This window comes from Siphateles boraxobius, unplaced genomic scaffold (assembly GCF_051911475.1).
Source record: "Siphateles boraxobius isolate OS27281-9 unplaced genomic scaffold, OSU_SipBor_1 6, whole genome shotgun sequence".
Classification (NCBI taxonomy): domain Eukaryota; kingdom Metazoa; phylum Chordata; class Actinopteri; order Cypriniformes; family Leuciscidae; genus Siphateles; species Siphateles boraxobius.
The window spans coordinates 15,007,257-15,032,922 of record NW_027509186.1 but is presented as its reverse complement, the minus strand read 5'-3'; the positions used below and the strand labels follow the sequence as shown (position 1 = coordinate 15,032,922).

General features: G+C 39.4%; 2 protein-coding genes across 4 annotated transcripts in view; both read right to left on the bottom strand.

Moving 5' to 3' along the window:
* Positions 1–222: 222 nt before the first annotated feature.
* On the bottom strand, positions 223–3,028 carry irgq2 (immunity-related GTPase family, q2). The gene is made up of 2 exons (XM_077207807.1): positions 2,917–3,028; positions 223–1,758 (listed from the first exon to the last, which is right to left on the bottom strand). Exon 2 carries the CDS (start codon positions 1,735–1,737, stop codon positions 598–600), a length of 1,140 nt encoding a protein of 379 aa, XP_077063922.1. The 5' UTR covers positions 1,738–1,758; positions 2,917–3,028; the 3' UTR covers positions 223–597.
* A 1,246-nt stretch (positions 3,029–4,274) lies between these two features.
* The window catches only part of LOC143715905 (sialic acid-binding Ig-like lectin 14), a 30,272-nt gene continuing 8,880 nt past the window's right edge, over positions 4,275–25,666 (bottom strand). For 2 of the 3 annotated variants that reach the window (XM_077207804.1, XM_077207803.1), the window contains exons 7-10: positions 11,346–11,412; positions 10,981–11,098; positions 10,788–10,842; positions 7,407–7,868 (exon numbers count right to left, since the gene is read on the bottom strand). In XM_077207804.1, coding sequence (XP_077063919.1) covers positions 7,500–7,868; positions 10,788–10,842; positions 10,981–11,098; positions 11,346–11,412 — 609 coding nt within the window. In that variant the 3' untranslated portion in view covers positions 7,407–7,499. Of the gene's footprint in view, positions 5,672–5,766; positions 6,049–6,169; positions 7,869–10,787; positions 10,843–10,980; positions 11,099–11,345; positions 11,436–11,635; positions 11,897–12,117; positions 12,412–12,756; positions 13,141–13,408; positions 13,492–13,650; positions 13,691–25,666 lie in introns of those variants that run through there. The other variant, XR_013195912.1, reaches the window with a different exon arrangement.

Genomic DNA, 25,666 nt, shown 5'->3' with positions numbered 1-25,666 from the left:
CTGGAAGTGTTCTGTTTGCTCTGCTAAACTATCATTACTAAAACTAAAACTTAAACTAAATAAAATAAAAACTAAATAGAAATGTCTTTGCAAAATAAAAACTAAACTAAAACTAACAAAATCATTAATGAAACTAACTAAAAGTAAACTGAAATTTAAAGCAAAATTGAAAACGATATTAAAATAAAAACTAATTTAAAAAAGCAAAACTATAATAACCTTGGTAGGAGTAGCGTAAGCTTTGACACCTCTCGCGCTTCAAACAAACAGGGCCGGTCAACCGCGTTCGTCATTACGTTGTGTTTCAAGTTCAAGTGTTACATTTTTAATATAACTCCGATTGTATTCATCTGAAAGAAGAATGTCATATACACCTAGGATGGCTTCAGGGTGTGTAAATCATGGGGTAATTTTCATTTTTGGGTGAACTATCCCTTTAAGGTTTTTTTCTCAGTTTTTCTAAATTACTACTAAGTTTAATTTAATATTTTGCTCATTGGTGTAAGGAACCCCAACACTGCACACTTTGCATGTCTTTTAGAACCACTGGTTTTAGGAAATACTATGGTCCAATTGTAATTTTGTGTACTGCTCAATCTACTGCCCCTCTCCTGTTACCATAGTAACCACCTTCTCAGCATCAGCACCCATATCATCAATAGCAGTATTGAGCGCCTGTAGCATAACAGTAAAAGATCTGCTGACGGATCTGGCGTGTCTCGGCATGGCTAGCTCCACAAGTCTGGTGGTTGCAGTGCTGGCGTCTTTCTCGGCCTCCACAAGCCGTCTTTTAACTTCACTCTTGCTGACTTCCACAGAGAGAGCGCAGGTACGCAGAGCCTTCATCCTGTCTGGGTCGAGACCCCGCTGCCTCGCCAGTCGCTGCAGAGACTCTTCGTCCAGGCAAAGTGAGATCTGAGCCTTCGTCAAAATCCGTACACCCACCGTAGCGTCCACCATGGAGGCCACTAGGGGTATGGGAATGGCAGAAAAGCCTCCGGATAATGAGGCAGCAGCCCACACCAGTGCCTTGAAGGCATCTTTCTTCTGAGTGACCAAGGATTTGGAAAATGTTGGAAGTGCCAGAAGAAGAGCATGTGCCCTGATCTCTGGAAGGTCACCTCGCATGACCTCTAAAAACTGTAGAAAGTCCAGCTTCTCCAAAGCCGAAGGTTGTACCAGGAAAACCTTGGGGAGAGGAACACCTTCTGCCCTGAGCACTTCTAAGCTTTTCGCTTTCTTCACCTCCAGTGTTTTCTCGGTATCCTTCACCGAAGCTAATAAGACAAAGTAAACTGTCTCTTTCTGCAGCGACCTTACTTCCCTCCACACCGCCACACTGTTAACACTAGGACTCTCTGTGAATGTGATTATGATGGCGTTGTACCGCATAGCTTTGAAACGCTCTATATAATCCTTGGCCTGAAAAGTGGGATCACTAGAGATGGGTGGCAGATCGAAGAGGCGATAGTCAGGATGTTTGGGGTTCAGGAATATGGTTAGTTCCTCTGGGGCAGCAGATGATGGAGAGTGGGCTGAGCCTTCGTCGTCTTGGCTCAGCCCTCGAAGTGAGTTGATAAAAGTGGCTTTTTCTGCTTTTCTCTCCCCAGCGATTGCAATGTTGATTCTGCTGATCAGCATGTCCTCCATGGCATCTCTTATATCCGATATGTTGTTCTTCTCAATGGACTCCTTTAGCGTTTCCAGCAGGTTCAGACTCCTCAACACATCAGCCATGTCTGTAAAATGACAACTAAACTACAAATACAGAAGACACTTCATTTATAGTGTTCAACTGCAGTGTTAGAGTTATGTGCTGGATGTAATCAGATACACTTCTTTTTTGTTTTTTTAAAGAAATTAAAGGGATAATTTACCCAGAAATGAAAATTAGCCCATGATTTACTCACCCCGAAGCCATCCTAGGTGTATATGACATTCTTCTTTCAGATACATACAATTGGAGTTATATAAAAATGTATTAAATGTCCTGGCTCTTCCAAGGTTGATAATAAGAGTGAATGGCTGTTTGACTTTGGAAGTCCATTAAAGCGCATCCATTCATGATAAAAGTTCACGTTTTACTCTTTTGGCGTAAATCGATGCATATGGCCGTCTGCCGGAAGCTAGTTATTTTAGTCAATAAAGTTTTAAATATGGATATGTTTCTAACACAAACGCATCGCTTCACTTCAGACGACCTTTATTAACCCCCGCAGATCCATGTCGAGCACTTTAATCAGGAATAGATGCTCTTTAATGGACTTCCAAAGTCAAACAGCAATTCACTCTCATTATAAAGCTTGGAAGAGCCAGGACAATTTTTTTAATATAAATCTGATTGTATTCGTCTGAAAGAAGAATGTCATATACACCTAGGATGGCTTGAGGGTGAGTAAATCATGGGCTTATTTTCATTTTTGGTTGAACTATCCCTTTAATACTTTTATTCAGGGAGACATCAGATGAATCCAGTGACAGTCCATGACACTGAAGACTTGACTAATGTTGCTGAAAACTTTTTTTACTATTTTAGTTAAGGCATTCTAAAATTTTAAGACAAACATGAACAGCACATTTCTATAAAATAAATGTAATTTATTTACTGGCAAATACATTATTATAAGATCTAGTCCAATGTCCATATACAGGGTTATAATTATAGAGTTTAAATGTAGCAAATTAAGAAGGCAAATGCAAGTCCAGAGCATGAAATGCCATTTTAAATTTCAAAACCTGCATGAGAAACATACAGTACCAGAAGTAAGAGACCCTTAGAGAAAAAAATTACTTACTAACATATAACTTTCCATAAAGTATATTGTACTGTAATTAGTTAATGTAATTAGGAGCAATGCAATATTGAGAATAAAATAAAAACTACAAGTGGATTTCCGTTTCCATCCAAACACGTACCTTATTTCAGATCATTCAGGATGACAGCAAGTGTGGTGGACCACAGAAAATATCAAACCACACCAAGATAAATGAGACACTGACACTCTCACAGGCTATTTAAGGATTCTCAGTAGAGTATGGAACATTCTAATCCTGTTATCTAAGGCCTAATCCTGCTCTCTCTCTCTCACACACACACACACACACACACACACACACACACACACACACACACACACACACACACACACACACACACACACACACACACACACACACACACACACACACAAACACACAAACGTCATCACAGAGGAGCAACCAGCAGGTAAACCTATTTACAATTCTTGAGGAATCAGCAAATTTCACCCATCTGATATTTTTATGATGCCTATGTAAAAAAAAAAAAAAAAAAAAGATCATGATCCATTTGAGCGTAGTTTGCATGCACTGTATATAAAACGCTATTTCTTTTTATCAAACATACAGGCTTACAACATTGGGCAAATATAAGGAATTTGAATTATTTTCCCACGTTAGACCAACAATATTCCAGCAGACAGAGTAGATAAATTCCCATTGAACAATGTTGTTAATCTTTTAAAGGTTTTTGAGTTCCCAGCATGCATTGCAGCATACATAAATTATGCACTTTCAGTTTTAGGACCACTTTGTTCTATTATTTATTTATTTATTTGATTATTTATTTATTTATTTATTTATTTTGCTGTTTCCATACTTCATTTATGCTGTTGCTGTTGATGCCTCTGCTGTTACTTTTGTACTGTTACGCTGTACTTTCTTTTGTTACATCTTCTGTTGTCACAGTTATTCGGTTTGTGTGTTACATGTTGAGGTCTATGTGTGTGTGGCAAGCCATAGTGAGTCTGGTGGCGCAATTGCTAATGACGACAGTGAAGGACGAGAGAGAACCGTGCCTTGTCTTCATGTTGTGTTTTATGTTTTTACGCAGCAGTCGTCCCTCACTGTAGGCAATCCTCCTTTTATCTATCCGGAGCTCCTGCATGGGTCACGAGGCCGGTGTGGCGTGCAGGAGACGTTTATTAACACTCCCGCTACCGCTTCATTTCCACTGCTCTCAGCCCCTGCCCTGCTTGCCACAGTGTGACTCTGTGAAATTACTGCAACACTTCTTTACTTCACAATTTGCAGATGACACTTAAGGTCAAGTGTGACTTGAAAGAAGCCTTAGAACTAGCCAGGAACTAGTTGCAAATCCAATGTTTCATTGAGATCCTAAGATTCAGATTGACAAATAATAACTCCATAACAGTAAACAATTTAAATATGCTGAAATAATGTTTCCCCTATTTTCAAGTTTATACACCAGTATAAACAATAAGGGAGAAGGCAACTATCAGAAACCTTTTTTTATTTGCAACAGTTTCAGGAAGCTCAGAAACTTCCTTAAACACATATTTAAAACCACATGCAAAAAAAAAAAGAAAATGGAAAGAAATTGATAAATGAAAAACATTATTACAGTTTTTTACAATCACTTTGCTACTATTTTCAGAACCTTGATGTCATTTTTCAAAACTCTAGACACAAAACTCAAAACGGTTATCACTTGTAACACAGGTTGTCTAATGTTCAAAACATTGCATTGTGCATTCACATCTTTAAAGAAATCTTGCACTTGCACAATCATTGGTTCAAAAAACAAATTTACTGTGAAATACCATTGAAACACAACTATAGATCACCCACACACAAGCAACCGATAGTTTCACTCTGTCATTGTTCGTACAATCATTAACTATTGTAGAACAAAATAGGTGATACAGGTTTCATTATGGTACTACATGTACAGTAAATACCTCTGTTACTGTAAAGTACTGCAGTAGTAGAGAGAATACAGACAAAGTGGAATCATTGAACAAAGTTTGTAATATATTGATGCAAAACACTACAGTACAATCACAACATTGGTTTATTTTAATCAAAACAAAAATACAGTAATTAGCTATGAAATAGAAAAGAAAAGACAGTGCTGTAAACCATCAAATGCAATGAAATAGAAAAGAAAAGACAGTACTGTAAACCATCAAATGCAGTGTTCCTCAACTTGCTTGCACTGTAAGAAATAAAACAGCAGTGATTACTGTACTTCTACATTGTCATCAACTCTGTGTTGTGGATTTGGCCACAGGTTCTCATCTACATCACAATGGATGTTTTCATTAGCCAAACATCTTGGAAAAAACCTTCGGGCATGGCGAATCCAGGCCTGACACTGGTCTGCTGTGATGTCATTGCAGGCGTCATCCATGGCCTGGAGAAGAGTGACTTGTTCATGAGGGTGCCTATCATGAACCTTCCATCTCCATGCGGAGAAAAATTCCTCAATCGGGTTAAGGAAGGGGGAGTATGGGGGTAAATACAGGGTGGTAAATTGTGCATGGGCCTGAAACCATGCTTGCACCACATGAGCATGATGGAACCTGACATTGTCCCAGACAATGACATAGGTCACACCTTCAGCTCTACAAACCTGTTCGAGCTCATCAAGAAAGGTGACAAGGAGAGCTGCATTATATGGTCCAATATGAGGTCTGCGTCCCACCACAACATCTTCTGATATAGCCGCACACATGGTAATGTTGGCCCCACGTTGTCCAGGTACTTGGATGGTTGCCCGCTGGCCAATGAAATTCCGACCTCTCCTCCTTGTCTTGGCCAGATTAAAACCTGCCTCATCCAAATATATGAATTTGTGATGGTCGTCATCAGCATCCAGCTCCATCACCCTCTAAAAATACATTTTGGAAAGAGATTTAGAGATTACCGTACAATGTAGAATTTTTGGGAATGTTTTTACAACAGCCGTCTTGAAACTGAACTTACCTGAACATAACAGTCCTCATTTGTTTCACTCTGTCTGCATTTCTTTCGAAAGGCACATGGTTTAGTTGTTTTATAGATACCTGGTGCCTTTTCAGTATGCGTGCAATAGTCGGCAAACTTATGGATCCCACATTGTTGAACATGTCTTCATTGTCCAAGATATGCTGGCGAATTTCTGTAAGGCGAATATCATTTCTGGCCCGAACCAAATCGACCACAGCCTGCTCTTGCTGGTCAGTTAGAATTTTGCCTCTGCCTCCACTATTTGGCCTAGTCACAATTCTACAGGGAACATTAGAGTAAGAAGACACTTGGTCACATCACCTATTCTGTGATACACATTGGTATGCAGTCATTTGACAATTGAGAGTAGCATAATGTTTAGTGCATGCTGATAACTTACCGGTTCTCATTGCGGAAAGTTCTGATTATTGAGGCCACGGTTGACCTTCTCAGGTTTGGTTGTATCATTGTAGCCGCCTCAGTCATTGTCATGCCATGATTTATGACATGGTCTACAACTATTGCCCGAATTTCATTGGACACTCTTTGCTGTTGCTGCCGCTGTCTTGGTCCGTGGCCTTGTCCTCTACCACGTTCCCCCACACCTCTCAAACGAGGCCCACGACCACCTCTCAGAAGGGGTGCCTGTCCTCTACCACGTTCCCCCACACCTCTCAAACGAGGCCCACGACCACCTCTCAGAAGGGCTGCCTGTCCCCTACCATTCCTTTGACCAACACGTCTTCCTCGTCTTCCTCCCACCACTGCTTGACCTCCATTGTGACCTGGATCACCTGCTGGCTCCATGTTACGTATCACTATGCTCTTGCAATTGGATCCCAATCAACTCTTTATATACTCATTCCACAATGTGCCCTCAATCATCAGTAACGAGTTGGCAGAATTGGACAAGCAATTCCAAGGGCCTGCATCTCTACAGTGCAGTACTGTCAATACTTTAAATAGTCTGAAAAGGTGGTACAGTATTTGGGACCATAGACACAGTGTCTGATGAAGCATTACAGTATGATATAAAATATTAGGCTACATCCATGGATATTGTAGTCTAATTGGTTCATGCTCCACGCTAATTGGTGACAATGAATCTCGTTATCTTGAAACTTTCATGATTTACTGTAAACATGGAAGATTGTTTGTCTGTTTCCATACAACTATGCATTAAGAGTAACGCAACAGTTACTTATAATTTTGAGCAGTTGTATCAATTGATAGTAAGATCAGTGTAAGGAAATGAATAGACATTCATTTGAAATGTAATGTGTGAATTGCCTTTTGAAATAGTAGTACTTTGATGTTAAGTTGTGTCATATTGAAGAAGTGATTTTTGTTGAATGAACAAATGATCTAAGTTTTATGTGTATTGTATCCAAACAATTGAGAAAATGGTTAGAGTTTTGAAAAATGTGCATTTTGATAATTGGTTGTGAGTTTTGTGTCTAGAGTTGTGAAAAATGACATCAAGGTTCTGAAAATAGTAACAAAGTGATTGTAAAAAACTGTAGCATTGTACATTTTTTCCGCAATTTTAAATAAAAAAAAAAATGTTGAGACTAATCTAATGAAACATTCTGTATTATATTGCAATCACCAACAATTTTTGACAGACACATAAGGGATAAAAAGCTCTAAAGTAATACAATATTTATTTTCTTAAACATTTGACCATACAAAACGAAATGTTGTTGAGTGTAGTTAAGACGTTTAGCTCTTTAACTTTTAAGCACCTGAGAATTAGAATAAAGTTCCTCCTCTCCATCCATCTGTTTCTGGTTGGGTGTTTCAATCTGGTCATTTTCATCCTGAAGGGCCTCCCTTTGCTTCCCATCTCCTCTCGTGTCCCTCTTGATCTCAGCGTAGTCTGAGTCTGTAGGTTCCCTCTCTCCCTCTTCAGGCGGTCTGTTCTTTAGAAGGGAGTAGTCGATGCTGGCGTAGTCCACCTCTCCTGCTTGCATGTCGACTGCTTCACCGTCCTCTGCTCCATCTGTTGGTGCTGCGGGTTCTGTGGTCCCTCCATCAAGCTGTCCATGAAGAGGAGTCTGTTCATTGGTTCCACTCTGAGCTACATCTGCCTGCACTGTCTGATACATAAAGAACATATATTTATTTTTTATTTATTTATTTATTTATTTATTTATTTAAATTTAAAGGTTATTTCACCGAAAAATGAAAACACAATTGTCATTAATTACTTACCTCATAAAAAGATCTAAAGAGATCATAAAATTAATCCATATAAATTTAGCGGTTTAGTCCAAATTTTCTGTAGAGACACGATTGCTTTATATCTATCTATCTATCTATCTATCTATCTATCTATCTATCTATCTATCTATCTATCTATCTATCTATCTATCTATCTATATATATATATATATATATATATATATATATATATACAGTGGTGGAAAGAGTACTGAAAAAACATACTCACGTAAAAGTAGCATTGCATTCCAAAAAATGTAGTGTGAGTAGAGTAAAAAGTACTTGTCCAAAAAACTACTTGAGTAAGAGTAAAAAAGTAGCTTATTTAAAAGTACTCATGAGTAGTGAGTAATGAGTACTGAGCTGTGGATTCTACCCCTTATAATAAACACTTTGCACTACAATTTATAAATGAAAAAAATTGCACAAACTGTAATTCACATTCTATTTCGTCAGAAAGATTGAAGAATATCTATCATCCATCTTTTTAAAATGCATCAAATCAGTACACTCATCACCATTTAAATCATTATTTGGGGGGGGGAGCATTTAAAATGAGGCGAAAAGCCACTGGGCCTGAGCATGCTATGTTGCACATAAAATATTAACATTCATAACTGTGCAAAGAATTCAAAGACCTTTAAAACTCATATGATAGTTCAGCATCACACACCATGAGATGGGTTAAATAGAGAGATTAAAAAATACCCCATTTCTCTCCAAAACGGGATCAATGTTAGTGTTTTGATAAATGAGAATCACTGATATTATCAGATTACCTCACCTAATGCACTGAAAAAGGCTAAGATAGTGAGCTAACACTAATTACACACTTTAATTCCATGATATTAAATATGTTACAATTTAAATGTAAATGCACATTGTTCTAGAAGGGTGGCATCATCCCTTACATTTTACACGGAGCATTTACTCACATTGTAATGCTGATAATATAATTTGTAAGGACAATTGTGCATTAAATAGGGAATTTATATCCAGGAAACTTTTACAAAAGAAACAAACAAACAAACACACACACACACACAAATGCATGTCTCTTTGTAGTCTCGTGAAGCTGTTTTATCAGCAGCATCCACACACACACACAAAACAGGTTCAACATGAAAAATTTTTTTGCGCAAGTGCATTTGCCAGATGAAGACGGATTGTAATGGATCATTGTAATGGATTAACGAGCTGTAGTCACGAACTGACAGAAATGCAGTTCAAGTTAACGTCATGGTTCATAGAGTGCACTGATTCTGAATCTGACGGCATGGCGAGCGCGAGACGCGAAGACGCTGATATCTGGATTGAATTGATGCGTGAAGAATGCACTTCCACAGCAGTCACGAGTAACAGCAGGAATAGGCGGTTAAAGTTTTCTATGCTTAATTTGATTTGATGACAGTCACGAGATCGCTTACTCAATCCAATCAAGTTGATGGATAAAAATAAAATAAAATTAAAACAAGCATGTAACGAGTAACGACCACAAACAGAAGGGAAAATAGCGGAGAAAAAGTACCGATACATCACTTAAAATGTACTCAAGTAAAAGTAAAATTACACAATTTTTAAACTACTCAAAAAAGTACAATTTCTGAAAAAAACTACTTAATTACAGTAACGTGAGTATTTGTAATTCGTTACTTCACACCCCTGTATATATATATATATATATATATATATATATATATATATATATGTGTGTGTGTGTGTGTGTGTGTGTGTGTGTGTGTGTGTGTGTGTGTGTGTGTGTGTGTGTGTAAACATTACATATAACATATATTAATACATTTTAAAATATTAGAACTTATATACATAACATATAACTTTGATCAGCGAACATAAAAGGAAGGTTTATGTTCAAACATTCTGCGTAACAATAGCATGAACCTCACTGGTTCTGGCTGAAGCTCAAACTTGCTGCGTAATACGAGAATTAACCGCTTTAGTTATCACACGTCGTGCGAACATGCTTGAGGTTATGAATGTTCATATGTGAATAAATGCCTAAATTCAATCGTGTCTCTTCAGAAAATTTGGACTAAACCGCTCGTTTCGTACGGATTAGTTTTACGATCTCTTTATTAACTTTTTGAAGCGTCAAAGTGGTAGAGTAGACTGTCAATGGAGCAACAGAAATCTCTCAGATTTCATTAAAATATCTTCACTTGTGTTTCAAAGATAAAGAAAAGTCTTATGGGGTATGAACAACATGAGAGTGAGTAAATGATGACATCATTTTAATTTGGTGAACTAACCTTTAAGGAAACATGGCTAGTGATTTTTTTTTCTGTGCACCACTAAAATGTCAATCTGGTGATGTCACCTCAGAGGATTCTGTAAAAGCCTGTGTAATTGTTGGATATTATCATGTTTGAATGATGCAAAACTAAAAAAAAAACAATATATAAATATATATATATATATATATATATATATATATATATATATATATATATATTCTTTTTTTATATGTTAATAATTACATTATACTTCCACACAGATGTTTTTGAGCCTCATGAGGTATTGAAGATTGAGTTTGAGATTGAGATTCAGTTTAAAAAATGTTTGCACAAAGTGATAGTGAAATGACTTGGACTATTTTTAAAGCAATTGCATGTTTTTACATGAGTAGCAGAAAATCATCAATGTGAGTGTAAGTAACTGATGGCACAATTTTCATTTCATAAAGTAGGTAGTGCAATCCACCAGAGTGACATTGGGACATTAAGGTTGTGAAAGTGATGTTTCTATTTTAACTTAAAAAATATTTGGATTTGTCTTACCTCCAAATTAATGTCAGTGTCCGGATTTTCTTTCGGTACTTTGTGTCTTTTGCCTCTGTTAAGAAAAGATATTTAGGGAATAAGACTCGAGATTTGAAGCTGACAGTGCAAAATGTTCTAAACGCTATACATAACAAGAACAAATTAAGTTTGATGGACTGTTAGGCAGCTTTTAGGAAAATGGCTGACCAACCTGTGGCAAGACACCCAACAACACAAGATCATTGAGAAGATGAAAGCTGAACATGCCATTCCAGCCACAAATGTGAGTATCGTTGAAATGTCCAATTTCTTCATTAACTCTTCTATAACTTAAATGTAAAAACACAGAATTGTTATTTAAGAACATGTCCAATGTTGTGAAGTGAAAGTAAAATGTTCCTGAAATCCTAAACTTAACCCACACCATAAACCTATTGCTAAAATCTGATTGATTGAGAGGAATGTTGTTCAAGGACCAAAAAAGTTGTCAATCTAGGAACATTTGCTAATTGGCTAAATCATAATCGCCTTGAAATTAAAAAAAGTGTCTAAAGTGCATAAACAGCTGAGTATTACCTGTAGGTTTTTTGGTGGAATTAAGCAGATTGTCTTTCCCAAGCAAATTTTCAGGAGTGAAGGACTTTATTTTCAATTCATTTGTGTCACCTAGCATGGGATACATGTTTGATTTTATAATTAGTAAAGACATATTTTCAGACTTTAGGGCTGTCCCCTGCAAACACGCAATGAACTTTCCTAGATGTGTCACAATTCAGTATTTCAACAGTTGCTGACATGATGTCAATTTCGTAATTTGTAATGTTGTTAGGTTACCAACATTTCATGTGGAATCTGGTTCTACTTACGAATGACATTGATAGTGATGGATGCATTCAAAGTCTCGTTCATATATGTTATCTCACAGACATATATCCCAGCATGCTCCTTTCTCACATTGGTAATCATGAGATTTTCTGCAGACGTGTGGTTCCTGATTTTATCTGCAGTTCCACTGAAACTCCATACAGGATCAGAGGACGGTGGGTGACTCTCAACACTGCAGTTCAGGCGGAGAGTGTCACCTTCCATCACTTCGTCATCGCCCAGAATTCGAAGAGTCTGTACGTCTGGAAAAGAGCAACTGCATTGGTTTTGACACCATATTGACACAGTATGCAAGAAATAATCAATTTTAGTTCTACTCATTGATCAATGGTAGAAGAAGGAAGTTTCAGCAGTGAAGCCTACGCTCTTCTGAACTGCATTTCAGAATTTTTGTTTTTAGCAATTGTCAAAGAAACATGCCTTTTCAAGAAGTTGGTTAAATATGTATAGTACTTGTACTCACACATTACTTCTAGAGTCCTACTGGTACTGATGGTTTTGTTTCCATAGCTCACGGCACATCCTACAGTGGCATTGTGCATTTTGGAAGTTGGAGTCAAGGGCAAAGTTGAGAGGTAAAGGCTTCTGGAGGTGATCAGAGTGATGTCGTCACCCTTGAGATTGGTGATATTTCCTACTCTTGTCTTGATCCACCATGTTATTTCAGGTGGAGTTTCCGGGCAAGGAAAAGGAGCTGAACATGTCAGACTGGCTTCCACTCCTTCACTGAGAGGAGGAATATCCATTATAGGCTCGTCTGCAGAGAGAGGTACACAACATAATGTAGACATTGCAGATTTCCAGTGTAAATAATTGAGTCATTCTTTAAGAACAGATTCAGATCATACAAATGAAATGCATATTTTACTAAGATTAAAAGAAAAAGCAGTGTGATCAGCATAGCACAACCATGTGTTTAAGTTTATTTTTTTTAAGAAATTATGTCCAACATAGTTCCTCTGCTGAGATTATGAAATCATAACATCAGAAAACGTGCAGTGAGCTGAACATCCCTCTGAAACAACTGAGAACTGAAAGAGAACATCAGACTAGAGAAAAAGGCAGGACCTTTTAAACTTTGCCAAACACAAGCAAGCATTACCTTGAATGATGATTTTAACTCTGGATGTATATGTCATTTTATGTGTAAACTGCCCCTCCACTCTGAATGCATATTCTTTTTCATCTTCTGCTTTTATGTCTTTCATGATGATGCTGCAGTTGTTTTTGGTCAGATCAGGTTCAAGCATCTTAATCCGTTCCTTTTTGGTTTTCTTCTCTTCCCATTTGTTTTTTTGTTGTGTACTTACATTCCCCTTGAAAATACTTTTCTTACATTGACCATTTTTATAACAAGCTATCCACTGAACGTTATCAATAGGTTTTGCTTCTTCTGGATAGGTGAAGGTACATGAAATCAGAGCACATAATCCTGGAACAGCAATAATTTCTGGCGCATTGAAGGTGAGGCTCCAGTCCTCTTTTCCTTGAATAACAGAAGAATGTGATGAAATGCCTGGACACAGGACATCTCATAACTTAATAACAGTTGTCTGTTCATGCTCAATACATGTGCATGTATGAAGCTACATTAACTTCACATGTACATAGCGTGTATGATGTACATTTTACACATAGTGATGGTTGAGGAGTGTGAAGTGTTGAAGTTTAAAAAATATATATATAATTTTTTTTTTTACATTTAATACAAATATTTAAAACTTTAATGTAACTGTAAAACATGTAATACGTACCTGCACACAAAACATTTAATACAAACACAGAGAGGATTGTACAGCTTGAAATTATCTGCATTTTAAACATGTATTCCACAGATCTGCACACACACAAAAAAGAAACTGCTTGAACATTAAAATAAATGCTATGCATTCAAATTTCCAATTCAATATTTGAATGCAAATGCTTGGCAGTGCACATATGAAATATGTGTCATGGCAGTAAAGAAAACTACATTTCAAATTAAAATTGACCTTACCGCTTCAAGTCAAACTGTTCACAGTGTTCTCAGAAACTGTATTTGTAAAACTACAGAAGTAGCACACTAGTGTATAAGCAGCATCCTTCCTCTATTGGAGCACTTCCTCATTAAACTGACTTGCACAAATAAGGGATTGTTGTGCATGACAAGCATAAATATGGAAAAAAATAGCATAATTCAGTAAAACACATACATTAACCATACTTTGATTCTGTCTGGTATGGGGATGATGGAAGGAGTGAGGACTCAATTGCAGGGAAAAAGGGGCTTTATTAATAATAAAAAATAAAACAAAATGCAAAAATAAACTTCCCAGAGGGAGAAAACCAAGAGTGACTTGACCACAGGAGGAGCATAGAAGGGTAAACATATGACTAGACTAGACAAGGTGAGACTAAAATAAGCTCTGACTAGAAACTACACTAGACTAGTGATGTTATGTATGACACTGAAGCTTCGATGAGCGTATCGCATATGCGACACAATTTCCATTGAAGCCCCGTATCGGGGTGTGTATCGGTTTCCCAGAGTCATGTGATCAATGACAAATGAAGCCTCACTTTCTGTCCAGTTTCGCTTTGGGTGTCAGAAGGCTGGGTTTGTGAGGGGAGCGCTGTACTTAATCATTACATTACATTTAAATAACCAAAACTACTTGTTCTTTTTTGTCTTTTTGTTTTTGTAAAATCTTTGCACTTTTGGTATTTTTTAGGTATTATTATTGTTATTTGGGGTTAGGGTGGATTTAGAGGAGAGGGGATAGGGTGTTGGTGTTTGGTGAAGAGTTTGTATTTAGAGCAATGGCAACATCCAAAACAAGGAAGACTTCCCCTATCCGGGAATATTTTGAGCTTACAGCTTCCAATGTATGTATGCATTTCTAAAAAAGAAGAAGAAAAAAATAATTTAAAATTGTACTTATTTTATTGTTGTATGTAATTTCTTACTTTCATATAACTTTTTTCAGAAGGCTGTGAGATGCTTGGTGTGTGACAAAGAGCTTGTGCATGTAAACAGCACATCATCCATGCTAAGGCATTTCAGACCATGGCAACTCTGCTGGACCCAAGGTTTCAAAAGTTGGGTTTCCTTAAGAGGGTTCACGCTTAAGACAGAGGGTGTCAAACAGCTAAAAGCAGAATGTGGTAATGTCATCAGGGCCGAAGATGAAAGACCATTCACATCATCAAGCAGTCAACAGAAGTACCGTCATCAGCCCACACCAAGCTCCAGTATGTATTATATATATATATATATATATATATATATATATATATATATATATATATATATATTCAGTCAATGTACATGTACAGTCACTCCCACTCATATTTTTTTTCTCCTCACACTTCTGAGGTGGAAAAAGTCTCATAAGCACATTTCATAACAGATGGTCCTATCACACAGTGTGTGTGTGTGTGTGTGTGTGTGTGTGTGTGTGTGTGTGTGTGTGTGTGTGTGTGTGTGTGTGTGTGTGTGTGTGTGTGTGTGTGTGTGTGTGTGTGTGTGTGTCACTTTATATTTTATTGTCACACTGTAATGGATAAAGGAATTTATTTAATGGGCAAATCAATCACAAACGTGTAAGGCTTTTATTTGTGCACATAACATTGAAACTATGGAGTGTGTTGTGGTTGCTTCATCTGACAGAGCTTCTTACAAAGGCTTCTGGCTGCTTTATTTTAAATAAGCACTAGATCGCTGTTCTCCACACTCTCGAAACTTTGAATCTTTTCCCGGAACAGTCAGGGGAAAGCCTCATTGCTTCATGAGGCTTAATTTCCCCATCCCTACATTAGACTATCAAACAAACAATGTAGCACACAGATAGTATATAACAACCAGGCAAACCATGAGGGCAAAATAACACATATAAAGGGAGCTAAGAACATGAGGAACAGGTGAACACACTCAGGCAAAGGAGGACTCAACTAGACAAGAGGGCGTGGTATTGGGAAACAAGGAGGTGAATGATTTCAACAAATATGTTTCTGGATAAATATCTTTGTTAATCATGAATTCCAATCAACAAATCATATTTGAGTGACAAGTTACAGTTTATGTTAAGTTTATGGTTACAACCAGGGTTTGGTGCTGGTTATTTACATAATTTCCCTCTTTAGGGATAAGTTGGGGGTAGGGTTAGGGTTAGAGTTTCTGGACAGGAACTGTGTACCTATATATTAAGGAAAGCAGATGTTTGAGTTTTCAATAAATGAATAAATAAGTCAGCTCATAACTCTGTTGAATAAAGAGGAGCTTTAAAAGGAGGTTTATCTAGTGCTGTTGCTAGTTAAATATTTTCTGGCCAGCTGAACATTATGAGAGTGAAAATAAAAAGAGTTTATTAGATTAAATAAATCTAAAAACAGAAAAACTCTTTATCTCAGCCTCCTCGTCGGGGACTGACGTTTTTTCCCTATCTCCACACCACACTGAGGTGTCGAGATCGTGGAATAAGTCGGTTTCTATTTTATGTGTTTAATGCCCAACGTCTAACTATAGTAATGCTATGGGTATTAAGTATCATGGTATGACATTGCCTCGGGTTAAGAGACGCTTGCTAGCTTTCTCTCTCCCGAGTCGGCGTGTGAGGTTGTGAGGTTGTGAGGTTGTCGCTATTCAAGAATTGCGTCGTGCAAAAACAGATAAACTATACTGGGGAGGGACGGTTTCGAGAAATCGTTTCTCCTCTGCGTCCTCTGGGTGGCGACTCTCTGAGGAGGGTTTTGCAGTTCGGTTGTTTTTCCTGCTGGTGGCCACGGAGTGATATATATATATATATATATATATATATATATATATATATATATATATATACGTTTTTCTGATTTAAAAATAAAGAAAAATAAGATAAAATTATGTCTGTTCTTCTGGACGCTCCGCTTTCAGAAACAAAACCGTTTGGATATTGCCACACACACACACACACACACACACTCACATACACACACACACACACACACACACACACACACACACACACACATACACACACCATTAAAATCATGTAAAAAACAAAACAAAACAAACAAAAAAACACAGGGCAGGCAAATCCACAACTGATATAGCCTTTTTTCCTCCAGATTAGCCTGTACAATTTTGTGTCATGTAACATAGCCCATTTTGGTTTAAAAAGTATTTACGCCATATTTTCAAATGTGGGCATTTTTAGCTATACATCTCTTTCAAAGGTGCTGCATCCAAGCCAGAAATGGACACATTTTTTAGTGATATTTAGGGCTTATTTGCCCTGTCAACTGAACTGTATATTTGTCAAAAGTGGCCCTATTTGTTATTAATTAATAACTTGCCTACTGTGCCATAAGGCTTACAGCCTGGTTGACTGTTGACAGTGCCATTCATTTGCCAAATGTTGTCCAGATTTGGTGAAATGTAATCGGGCCATATTTTCTATGCCATTTGTGGGCCACTTCAGGTTCACATTCAGTGATTACTGTCCCTCATCTTTGCCAAAACTGGCCCAGATATGTTTTAAGACAACTGGGCCACAATTTTTTGCTTTATATGTGGCCCAGTTTAGGCTCACACACTGGTTAACCAGTGCTGACATTGCCATACATTTGCCAAATGCGGCCCAAATTTGGTGTAATGTACTTGGGCCATATATTGCTATGCCATGTGTGGGCCACTTTAGGTTCACATTCAGATTCGCCAGTGAATACTGTCCCACATATTTGCCAAAACTGGCCCAGGAATGTTGTAAGATAACTGGGCCACATTTGTTACATTATATGTGGGCCGGTTTAAGATCACACACTGGTTAGCCAGTGCTGACTGTGCCGTATATTTGCCAAATGTGGCCCAAATTTGGTGTAATGTAATCGGGACATATTTGCTATGCCATGTGTGGGCCACTTTAGGTTTACATTCAGATTCACCAGTGATTACTGCCCCTTGTCTTTGCCTAAACTGGCCCAGATATGTTTTAAGATAACTGGGCCACATTTGTTGCATTATATGTGGGCCAGTTTAATATCACATCTTGTTTAGCCAGTGCTGACTGTGCTGTAAATTTGCCAAATGCGGCCCAAATTTGGTGTAAAGTATTTGGGCCATATTTGCTATGCCATTTGTGGGCCACTTTAGGTTCACATTCAGATTCGCCGGTGATTACTGTCCGTCATCTTTGACAAAAATGGCCCAGATATGTTTTTAAAAAACTGGGCCACATTTTGTTGCTTTATGCGTGGGCCAGTTTAGGCTCACACTATGGTAAGTCAGTGCTAACTGTGGCGTACATTTGCCAGATGTGACCCAAATTTGGTGTAATATATTCAGGCCATATTTGCTATGCCATGTGTGGGCCACTTTAGGTTAACATTCAGATTAGCCTGTGATTACTTTCCCACATCTTTGCCAAAACTGGCCCAGATATGTTTTAAGATAACTGGGCCACATTTGTTGCATTATATGTGGGCCAGTTTAGGCTCACACACTGGTTAACCCTTTCTGACATTGCCGTACATTTGCCAAGTGTGGCCCAAATTTAGTGTAGTTTATTTGGGCCATATTTGCTATGCCATGTGTGGGCCACTTAAGGTTCACATTCAGATTTGCCAGTGATTACCACCCCACATCTTTGCCAAAACTGGCCCAGATATTTTTATTTTATTTATTTAACCTTTATTTAACCAGGAATAGTCCCATTGAGTTACAGTAACTCTTCTCCCAGGGAGTCCTGGCCAAGATAGGCGGCCAAAAAGTTGCAAAGAAAAAACAATAAAAAAAAGACAGGACAAAAAAATTACATACTACACAACAAATCTCTATACATATACAAACAGGATATTTTGTTTAACTTAAGTAAATACAAACATATAATTTAAAGGATACCTAGTTAAAAACAATTACACCGTTCAGTCAAAGTTGACTTTAAAAGGTTTTTAAAAATATGAATAGATGGAAGTGATTCTAAATTTAAGGTGTTTTGGAGTTCATTCCAGACATTTGGTGCATATGGTGAAAAAGCTTTTTTACCTAATTCTGTTTTTGTTGATGGAATAATTAATAATATGTTTTTTGACGACCTTTTTCTGTAAAAACTGTTTTGGTAAGTAAGTAAATTTGAAATGTAAATGGGTAATTTACCCATTAGTGCTTTGCCAATAAAAATCACACATATTTTATGTTTTAAGATAACTGGGCCACATTTGCTGTTTTATATGTGGGCCGGTTTAAGATCACACACTGGTTAGCCAGTGCTGACGGTGCCGTATATTTACCAAATGTGGCCCAAATTTGGTGTAATTTAATCAGGCCATAATTGTTATGCCATGTGTGGGCCACTTTAGGTTCACATTCAGATTCACCAGTGATTACTGCCCCTCATCTTTGCCAAAACTGGCCCAGATATGTTTAAAGACAACTGGGCCACATTTGCTGTATTATATGTGGGCCGGTTTAAGATCACACACTGGTTAGCCAGTGCTGACTGTGCCGAATATTTGCCAAATGTGGCCCAAATTTGGTGTAATATATTCGGGCCATACTTGCTATGCCATGTGTGGGCCACTTTAGGTTAATATTCAGATTAGCCTGTGATTACTTTCCCACATCTTTGCCAAAACTGGCCCAGATATGTTTTAAGATAACTGGGCCACATTTTCTGCAACATATGTGGGCCAGTTTAGGCTCACACCCCAGTTAGCCAGTGCTGACTGTGCCGTACATTTGCCAAATGTGGCCCAAATTTGGTGTAATGTACTCGGGCCATATTTGCTATGCCATGTGTGGGCCACTATGTTTTAAGATAACTGGGCCACATTTGCAGCAACATATGTGGGCCAGTTTAATATCACACCCTGGTTAGCCGGTTCTGACTGTGCCATACATTTGCCAAATGCGGCCCAAATTTGGTGTAATGTACTCGGGCCATATTTGTTATGCCATTTGTTGGCCACTTTAGGTTCACATTCAGATTCGCCAGTGATTACTTTCCCACATCTTTACCAAAACTGGCCCAGTTGTGTTTTAAGATAACTGGACCACATTTGCTGCAACATATGTGGGCCATATATGGTTTACATCCAGATTAGTCATTGTCAGTTGTGCCACATTTTTGCCATAGGTGGCCCACATTTGGTTTGTGATATTTGGGCCATATTCATTATTTATCTTATGGGCCACTTTAGGCTCACATTCAGATTACACATTGCCATGAGTGCCGCATCTTTGCCTAAAAAGGCCCACATGTGATTTAAAATATTTGGGCCATATTTGCCATTTTACATGTGGGCCACATCAGGCTCACATACATTTTGTCCGGGCCATAAGAAGGCCAGCAGTAACGCATCATTGCCTGAAGTGGCCCACATTCGTCTGCTATCTGGGAGGCAGGAACAGAGGAGCACATGGCAAACCAACCCATTCACACTAAATGCATCTTTATAGCACGCATGGTGTTTATCGTGCAATGTATACGGCAAAATGAGTTTTTACGTGCATATGATACGCATGGGTAGGTTTAGGGTAGGTTCAGTAGTGGTAGCGTACGTGCATATGATACGCATGGGTAGGTTTAGGGTAGGTTCAGTAGTGGTAGGGTACGTGCATATGATATGCATGGGAAGGTTCAGTAGTGGTAGGGTACGTGCATATGATACGCATGGGTAGGTTTAGGGTAGGTTCAGTAGTGGTAGGGTACGTGCATATGATACGCATGGGTAGGTTTAGGGTAGGTTCAGTAGTGGTAGGGTACGTGCATATGATACGCATGGGTAGGTTTAGGGTAGATTCAGTAGTGGTAGGGTACGTGCATATGATACGCATGGGTAGGATTAGTCGTGTGGGGTGCGTGTGTATTACACGCAATAAATGGCATATCAAATGCACGCAAAAACTGCGTATCATATGCACGTAAAAACTCATTTTCGCGTATAAATTACACGATAATACACAATGCGTGCTATAGAGACGCATTTACGTGAGAACAGGCTGGGCAAACATGTTCAAGCACAACACAACCATAGAGACATGAAACAAAGACAACAAAGACCAAGCTGTCAGGGCAGAACCCTGACAGATTCAAATGTTTCATTAGCCAAAGAATTTGTTTTTATATTTGGAAGAAATAAAGCAATTCAGTTTTGGTCTAATGGAAATGGAAGAAAAAAATATATTTTACTACAAGGCTTCCAGTAAAGCCAAGTGACCACATTTATTAAATTAATTTGCACGTTCATTCTTAAAATTATACCTAATAGGCCTAATATTTTACTCACATAAAAAAAAAAAAAAAACCTTTCCATGTTCTACACAGTTTCTCATATGTATGGATAATATACATCTGGAAGGGTATACAATTTGCTTTAGTTCTACAAACATCCTTTAAAACACAGAAAGGGTGAAATTATGAATTGGAACACTTTGAAGTAATTCATAGTTTAATTGTAAAAAATGTACACCGGAGCAAGAAGAAAACAATATGGAATGACAAAACTATTCGATTCATAATTTTTATATTGTATAATACAATTTATATTTATCAATGTATAAGTATTTTTTAATCCTACAGACAAAAAATAAGCTCAGATAGGATGAAGTTTCTGTACTGTATTTGTAAGAAGGTATAGCCTATATTAAATATAGACTAAATTATATAAACATAACAAGTGAAATAGCAGTAACTTCCAGATATTTAACAATTTTAGATTAAGCAAAACCCAACATAATGGGAATTTAAGGACCACCCTATGAGGTTTTTTAATAATAAATTTCACTCTTTCTGATGTTCTTGTTGGACATAAAAAACTTCCAGTATAACTTCAGTGTCTGTGTTTGTGTCCACCACTTCATGTATCTTGTCTCTGCTGGAAAACATATTCAGAGAATAAGACAAGTAAATGGAGTAAAATATACTGATTATCATGACTGTGAACAAATGTTTACATGCTTTCACATCAACCAGAATCCCATCTCAATAAATCACTCAGAAAACCTTCATGTAAATAGTATGCACAAGGCGCAACAAAATATAGACATTAAGCATTTCCTCACCTTTGCCAAGACTCGTGACAGCACAAAACCACAGAGAAGATGACTGCTGAAACTGATATTCCAGACAAAAATCCTATTATCATTCTAATGTCCACTTGCATTTGAAAAGCTTCTTTACCTTGAATTTAAGAACACAAATTGTTATAGTCTTGAATTTCTTACATTTGTCTAAATGTAAGATATGTAGATAATAAGTGAATTATGTTTGTAAGTCTGTGGCATGGTTATCAGCATTTCATGTGGAATCTGGTTCTGCTTAATAATTACATTGGTAGTGATCTATAGGATATAATATATATATACTTTTCTGGTCCTTGAACAACATTCCTCTCAATCAATCAGATTTTAGCAATAGGTTTATGGTGTGGGTTAAGTTTAGGATTTCAGGAATATGTTACTCTCACCGTCTCACCTCAGAACAAATAGACATTTTCAAGTTGTCAGAAACATTGGCTAACTGGCTAAATCATAATCACCCTGAAATAAACATACAGTGTCTACAGTGCGTAAACTGCTCAGTATTTCCTTTTCTGCTGGAATTAAGCAGGTCGTCTTTCCCAAGCAAGTTTTCACCTCCAGGGGCCCTATTTTAACGATCTGAAACGGCGCCGTTGCTATTTTCCCGGCGGGATAAATGCCTCTTGCGCCTGGCGCAAATCTAAAAAGGGTTGGTCTGAAGTAGCTTCATTATTCATAGGTGTGGTTTGGGCGTAACGCGAAACAAACCAATAAGAGCTTTATATCACATTCCCTTTAAGAGCATGATGAACGAGGTGCGCTTGTTCCATGGCGCAATACTATTATAACGGCGCATTAACCAGGCGCGCTTCTGAATCGGTTCACAGCCGAGGAGATCGATGTTCTCGTCAGGGCTGTAAAAGAAAGAGAAGTGAGATTGGGGAATGGACAAACCCACCCAAATTAGCTTTGGTTAAACATGCATATAATAGTTTGGGTAAATGTGTAAGCTGTATGCCTATTTTCCCAATCGTCATGGACACAACAATGATTTCCCTCGTATTTTAATATTTTTCCTTATAATAATGTATAATTTGCAAAAAGTTAAATGCATCTGTGTAGATGAGAAAATCATCTACAGTGTATGCGCGTTGTACACACTCTGTATTATGGCCAAGCATGCGCGCTTAAAATAGCATCTGAATGTACGCGCAACGCGCCATTGACTTTAGACTAGTTTTTTTCTGGTCAGTGGCGTAATTGTTTTATAGAACAGCAAAATAGCGTGAGGGAAAGTTTGCGCCGGAACACGCCTCCTCTTTGCGCTGAACCGCCCCGGGGAGGTAAGTGTATTTCTTAGTTAACCGACGTGTGTCTGTGTAGGGAAAACGTCTCGGTTACGTATGTAACCCTAGTTCCCTGATAGGGAACGAGACGCTGCGTCAAACGCTGCGGGAACGCCCCTGCGTTGTGCGTCATGAAGCACGTATGGAATCAGCCCAATGGAGAGATGAAACGTCATAGGCGGGTGACGTCATCGACCAGGAAACTATAAAGCACCCCAAAAACACAAGCGCATTAGCTTCTGATAGGCTTGAAGGAAGCGCTAACGGGAGTGCCGGGAGTATGGCGGAGCGACGCAGCGTCTCGTTCCCTATCAGGGAACTAGGGTTAAATACGTAACCGAGACGTTCCCTTTCAAGGGAACTTCGAGCTGCGTCAAACGCTGCGGGAACGCGAATACCCACGTCGCCATAGGACCAAATGACCGTCATGTGAGACTAGCGCACAGAGGACGAGAGCACCTGTGCCCCAGGGGTAGAGCTTAAGTCTAGGTCATAGAACTTAATAAAAGTATGCGGTGAAGACCATCCAGCCGCATCACAAACATCACTCAGGGAAACCCCCGACAAAAGAGCTTTAGAAGCAGCCATACTCCTGGTAGAGTGAGCTCGGACAACCAAAGGTGAAGGCTGGCCAGCCGACTCATAAGCAAGTGAGATAGCCTCAACCACCCACTTGCTCATTCTCTGTTTAGACGCCGGACACCCTTTCCTGGGTGGCCCGAAACATACAAAAAGTTGTTCTGATTTCCTCCACAGGGCAGCTCTGTGGACATAAGCGTCTAATGCCCTAACAGGGCAGAGTGAATTAAGTTTCTCCTGGTCCGATGACATAAATGGAGGAGGACAGAAAGCCTGCAGAACCGTAGGTCTAACAATATTAGTAGGAACCTTAGGAACGTAACCTGGTCTAGGATGCAGAAAAGCTTTAACCATGCCAGGTGCAAATTCCAGGCACGAGGGTGAAACCGACAGAGCCTGCAAATCTCCGATTCTTTTTAGTGAAGAGATAGCAAGCAAAAAGATAGTCTTAAAAGTGAGAAACTTCTCGGGAACTTCTTCGATAGGTTCAAAAGGAGCTAGGGAAAGACCTTCTAATACAATGGCCAGATCCCAAGTCGGCACCCTCGTACGAACTGCTGGCCTCAGCCTCAAAGTGCCACGGAGGAAACGAGTTATAAGCGGGTGTCTCCCAAGAGAAACTCCACTGAAAGGGACGTGGTAAGCAGCTAGTGCCGCCACATACACCTTTAGTGTGGAGGGGGATAACCCTGTGGAGAAGCGCTCCTGCAGGAATTCCAGCACTGCACCCACTGGGCAGTTAACTGGGTCCTGCAGGTGTTCTCCACACCAAGAAGTGAAAAGTTTCCACTTCAAGGCATAAAGCTTCCTCGTGGATGGAGCTCTGGAGTTAAGAATGGTCTCAACAACCTCGGTTGAGAGACCGGAGTCTATGAGCTGGGCCCCCTCAGAGGCCAAGCCCACAGTTTCCACAATTCTGGGCGGGGGTGAAGTATCGTGCCCCCCGCCTGGGAGAGTAGATCCCTCCTGACCGGGAGCTCCAAAGGAGAACCGTCCAGGAGAGAAATCAGGTCCGCAAACCATACTCGGGCCGGCCAGAACGGGGCTACTAGTAGTAGACTGACCCCGTCCCGGCGGACCCTCTCCAGAACTCCTGGTAACAGAGCAATCGGGGGAAAGGCGTACAGACGTGACCTCGGCCACGGCTGCACCATAGCATCCAACCCCAGGGGGGCTGGAAGAGTGATGGAGAACCACCGATGACAATGAGTGGGCTCCTTGGAAGCGAATAGGTCCACCTCGGCGCGACCGAAACTCAACCAAAGGAGCTCCACCACCTCGGGGTGGAGTCTCCATTCCCCTGGCCTCTGCCCCTGCCTCGACAGGGAGTCTGCTACCACATTCAAATACCCAGGGAGATACATTGCTCTCAGAGATAGTAGCTTCCCTTGGGACCACAGGAGGATCTGACGGGCCAACTTGTAAAGCCGGCGAGACCGCAGGCCCCCCTGATGATTTATATAAGAGACCACCGACGTGTTGTCTGATTGAACTAACACATGATGGCCTCTCAGGTCTGTTAGGAAGTGTTTCAGAGCCTGAAACACAGCCAACATCTCTAGACAATTTATGTGCCACAAAAGATGATGATCCTGCCACAGACCTTGGGCTGGGCGACCACTCATGACCGCCCCCCACCCTGTGAGGGAAGCATCCGTCGTTAGCGTTATGCGACGACAAAGAGCCCCCAGCACAGGACCTTTGGATAGGAACCAAGTTTCTCTCCACATGACCAGAGCACGAAGGCAGCGCCGCGTGACTTTGAACGTGCGGAGCGGATTTCCCCTCGGGGAGAATCCCTTGGTCCTGAGCCACCACTGTAGCGGTCTCATGTACAACAGGCCGCAAGGTATAACGTTGGACGCTGCTGCCATCAGACCCAACAGTCTCTGAAACTGCTTGACAGTGAGTAGCTGGCCTAGCTTCACTTGTTTCACAGCTGAGAGAATCGAAGCGATGCGGGTCGGAGAGAGTCGCGCCCGCATCGATACCGAATCCCAAACGACACCCAGAAAAGTGGTCTTCTGGGAAGGAGATAATACACTTTTCTTTGCGTTCAGCCTCAACCCCAACTTTCTGATATGAGCGAGGACGACATCTCGATGCCGAAC

What these genes read in the sequence shown, in the direction of transcription:
- irgq2 (XM_077207807.1), bottom strand. Translation starts at nt 1,737, where the DNA reads ATGGCTGATGTGTTGAGGAGTCTGAACCTGCTGGAAACGCTAAAGGAG.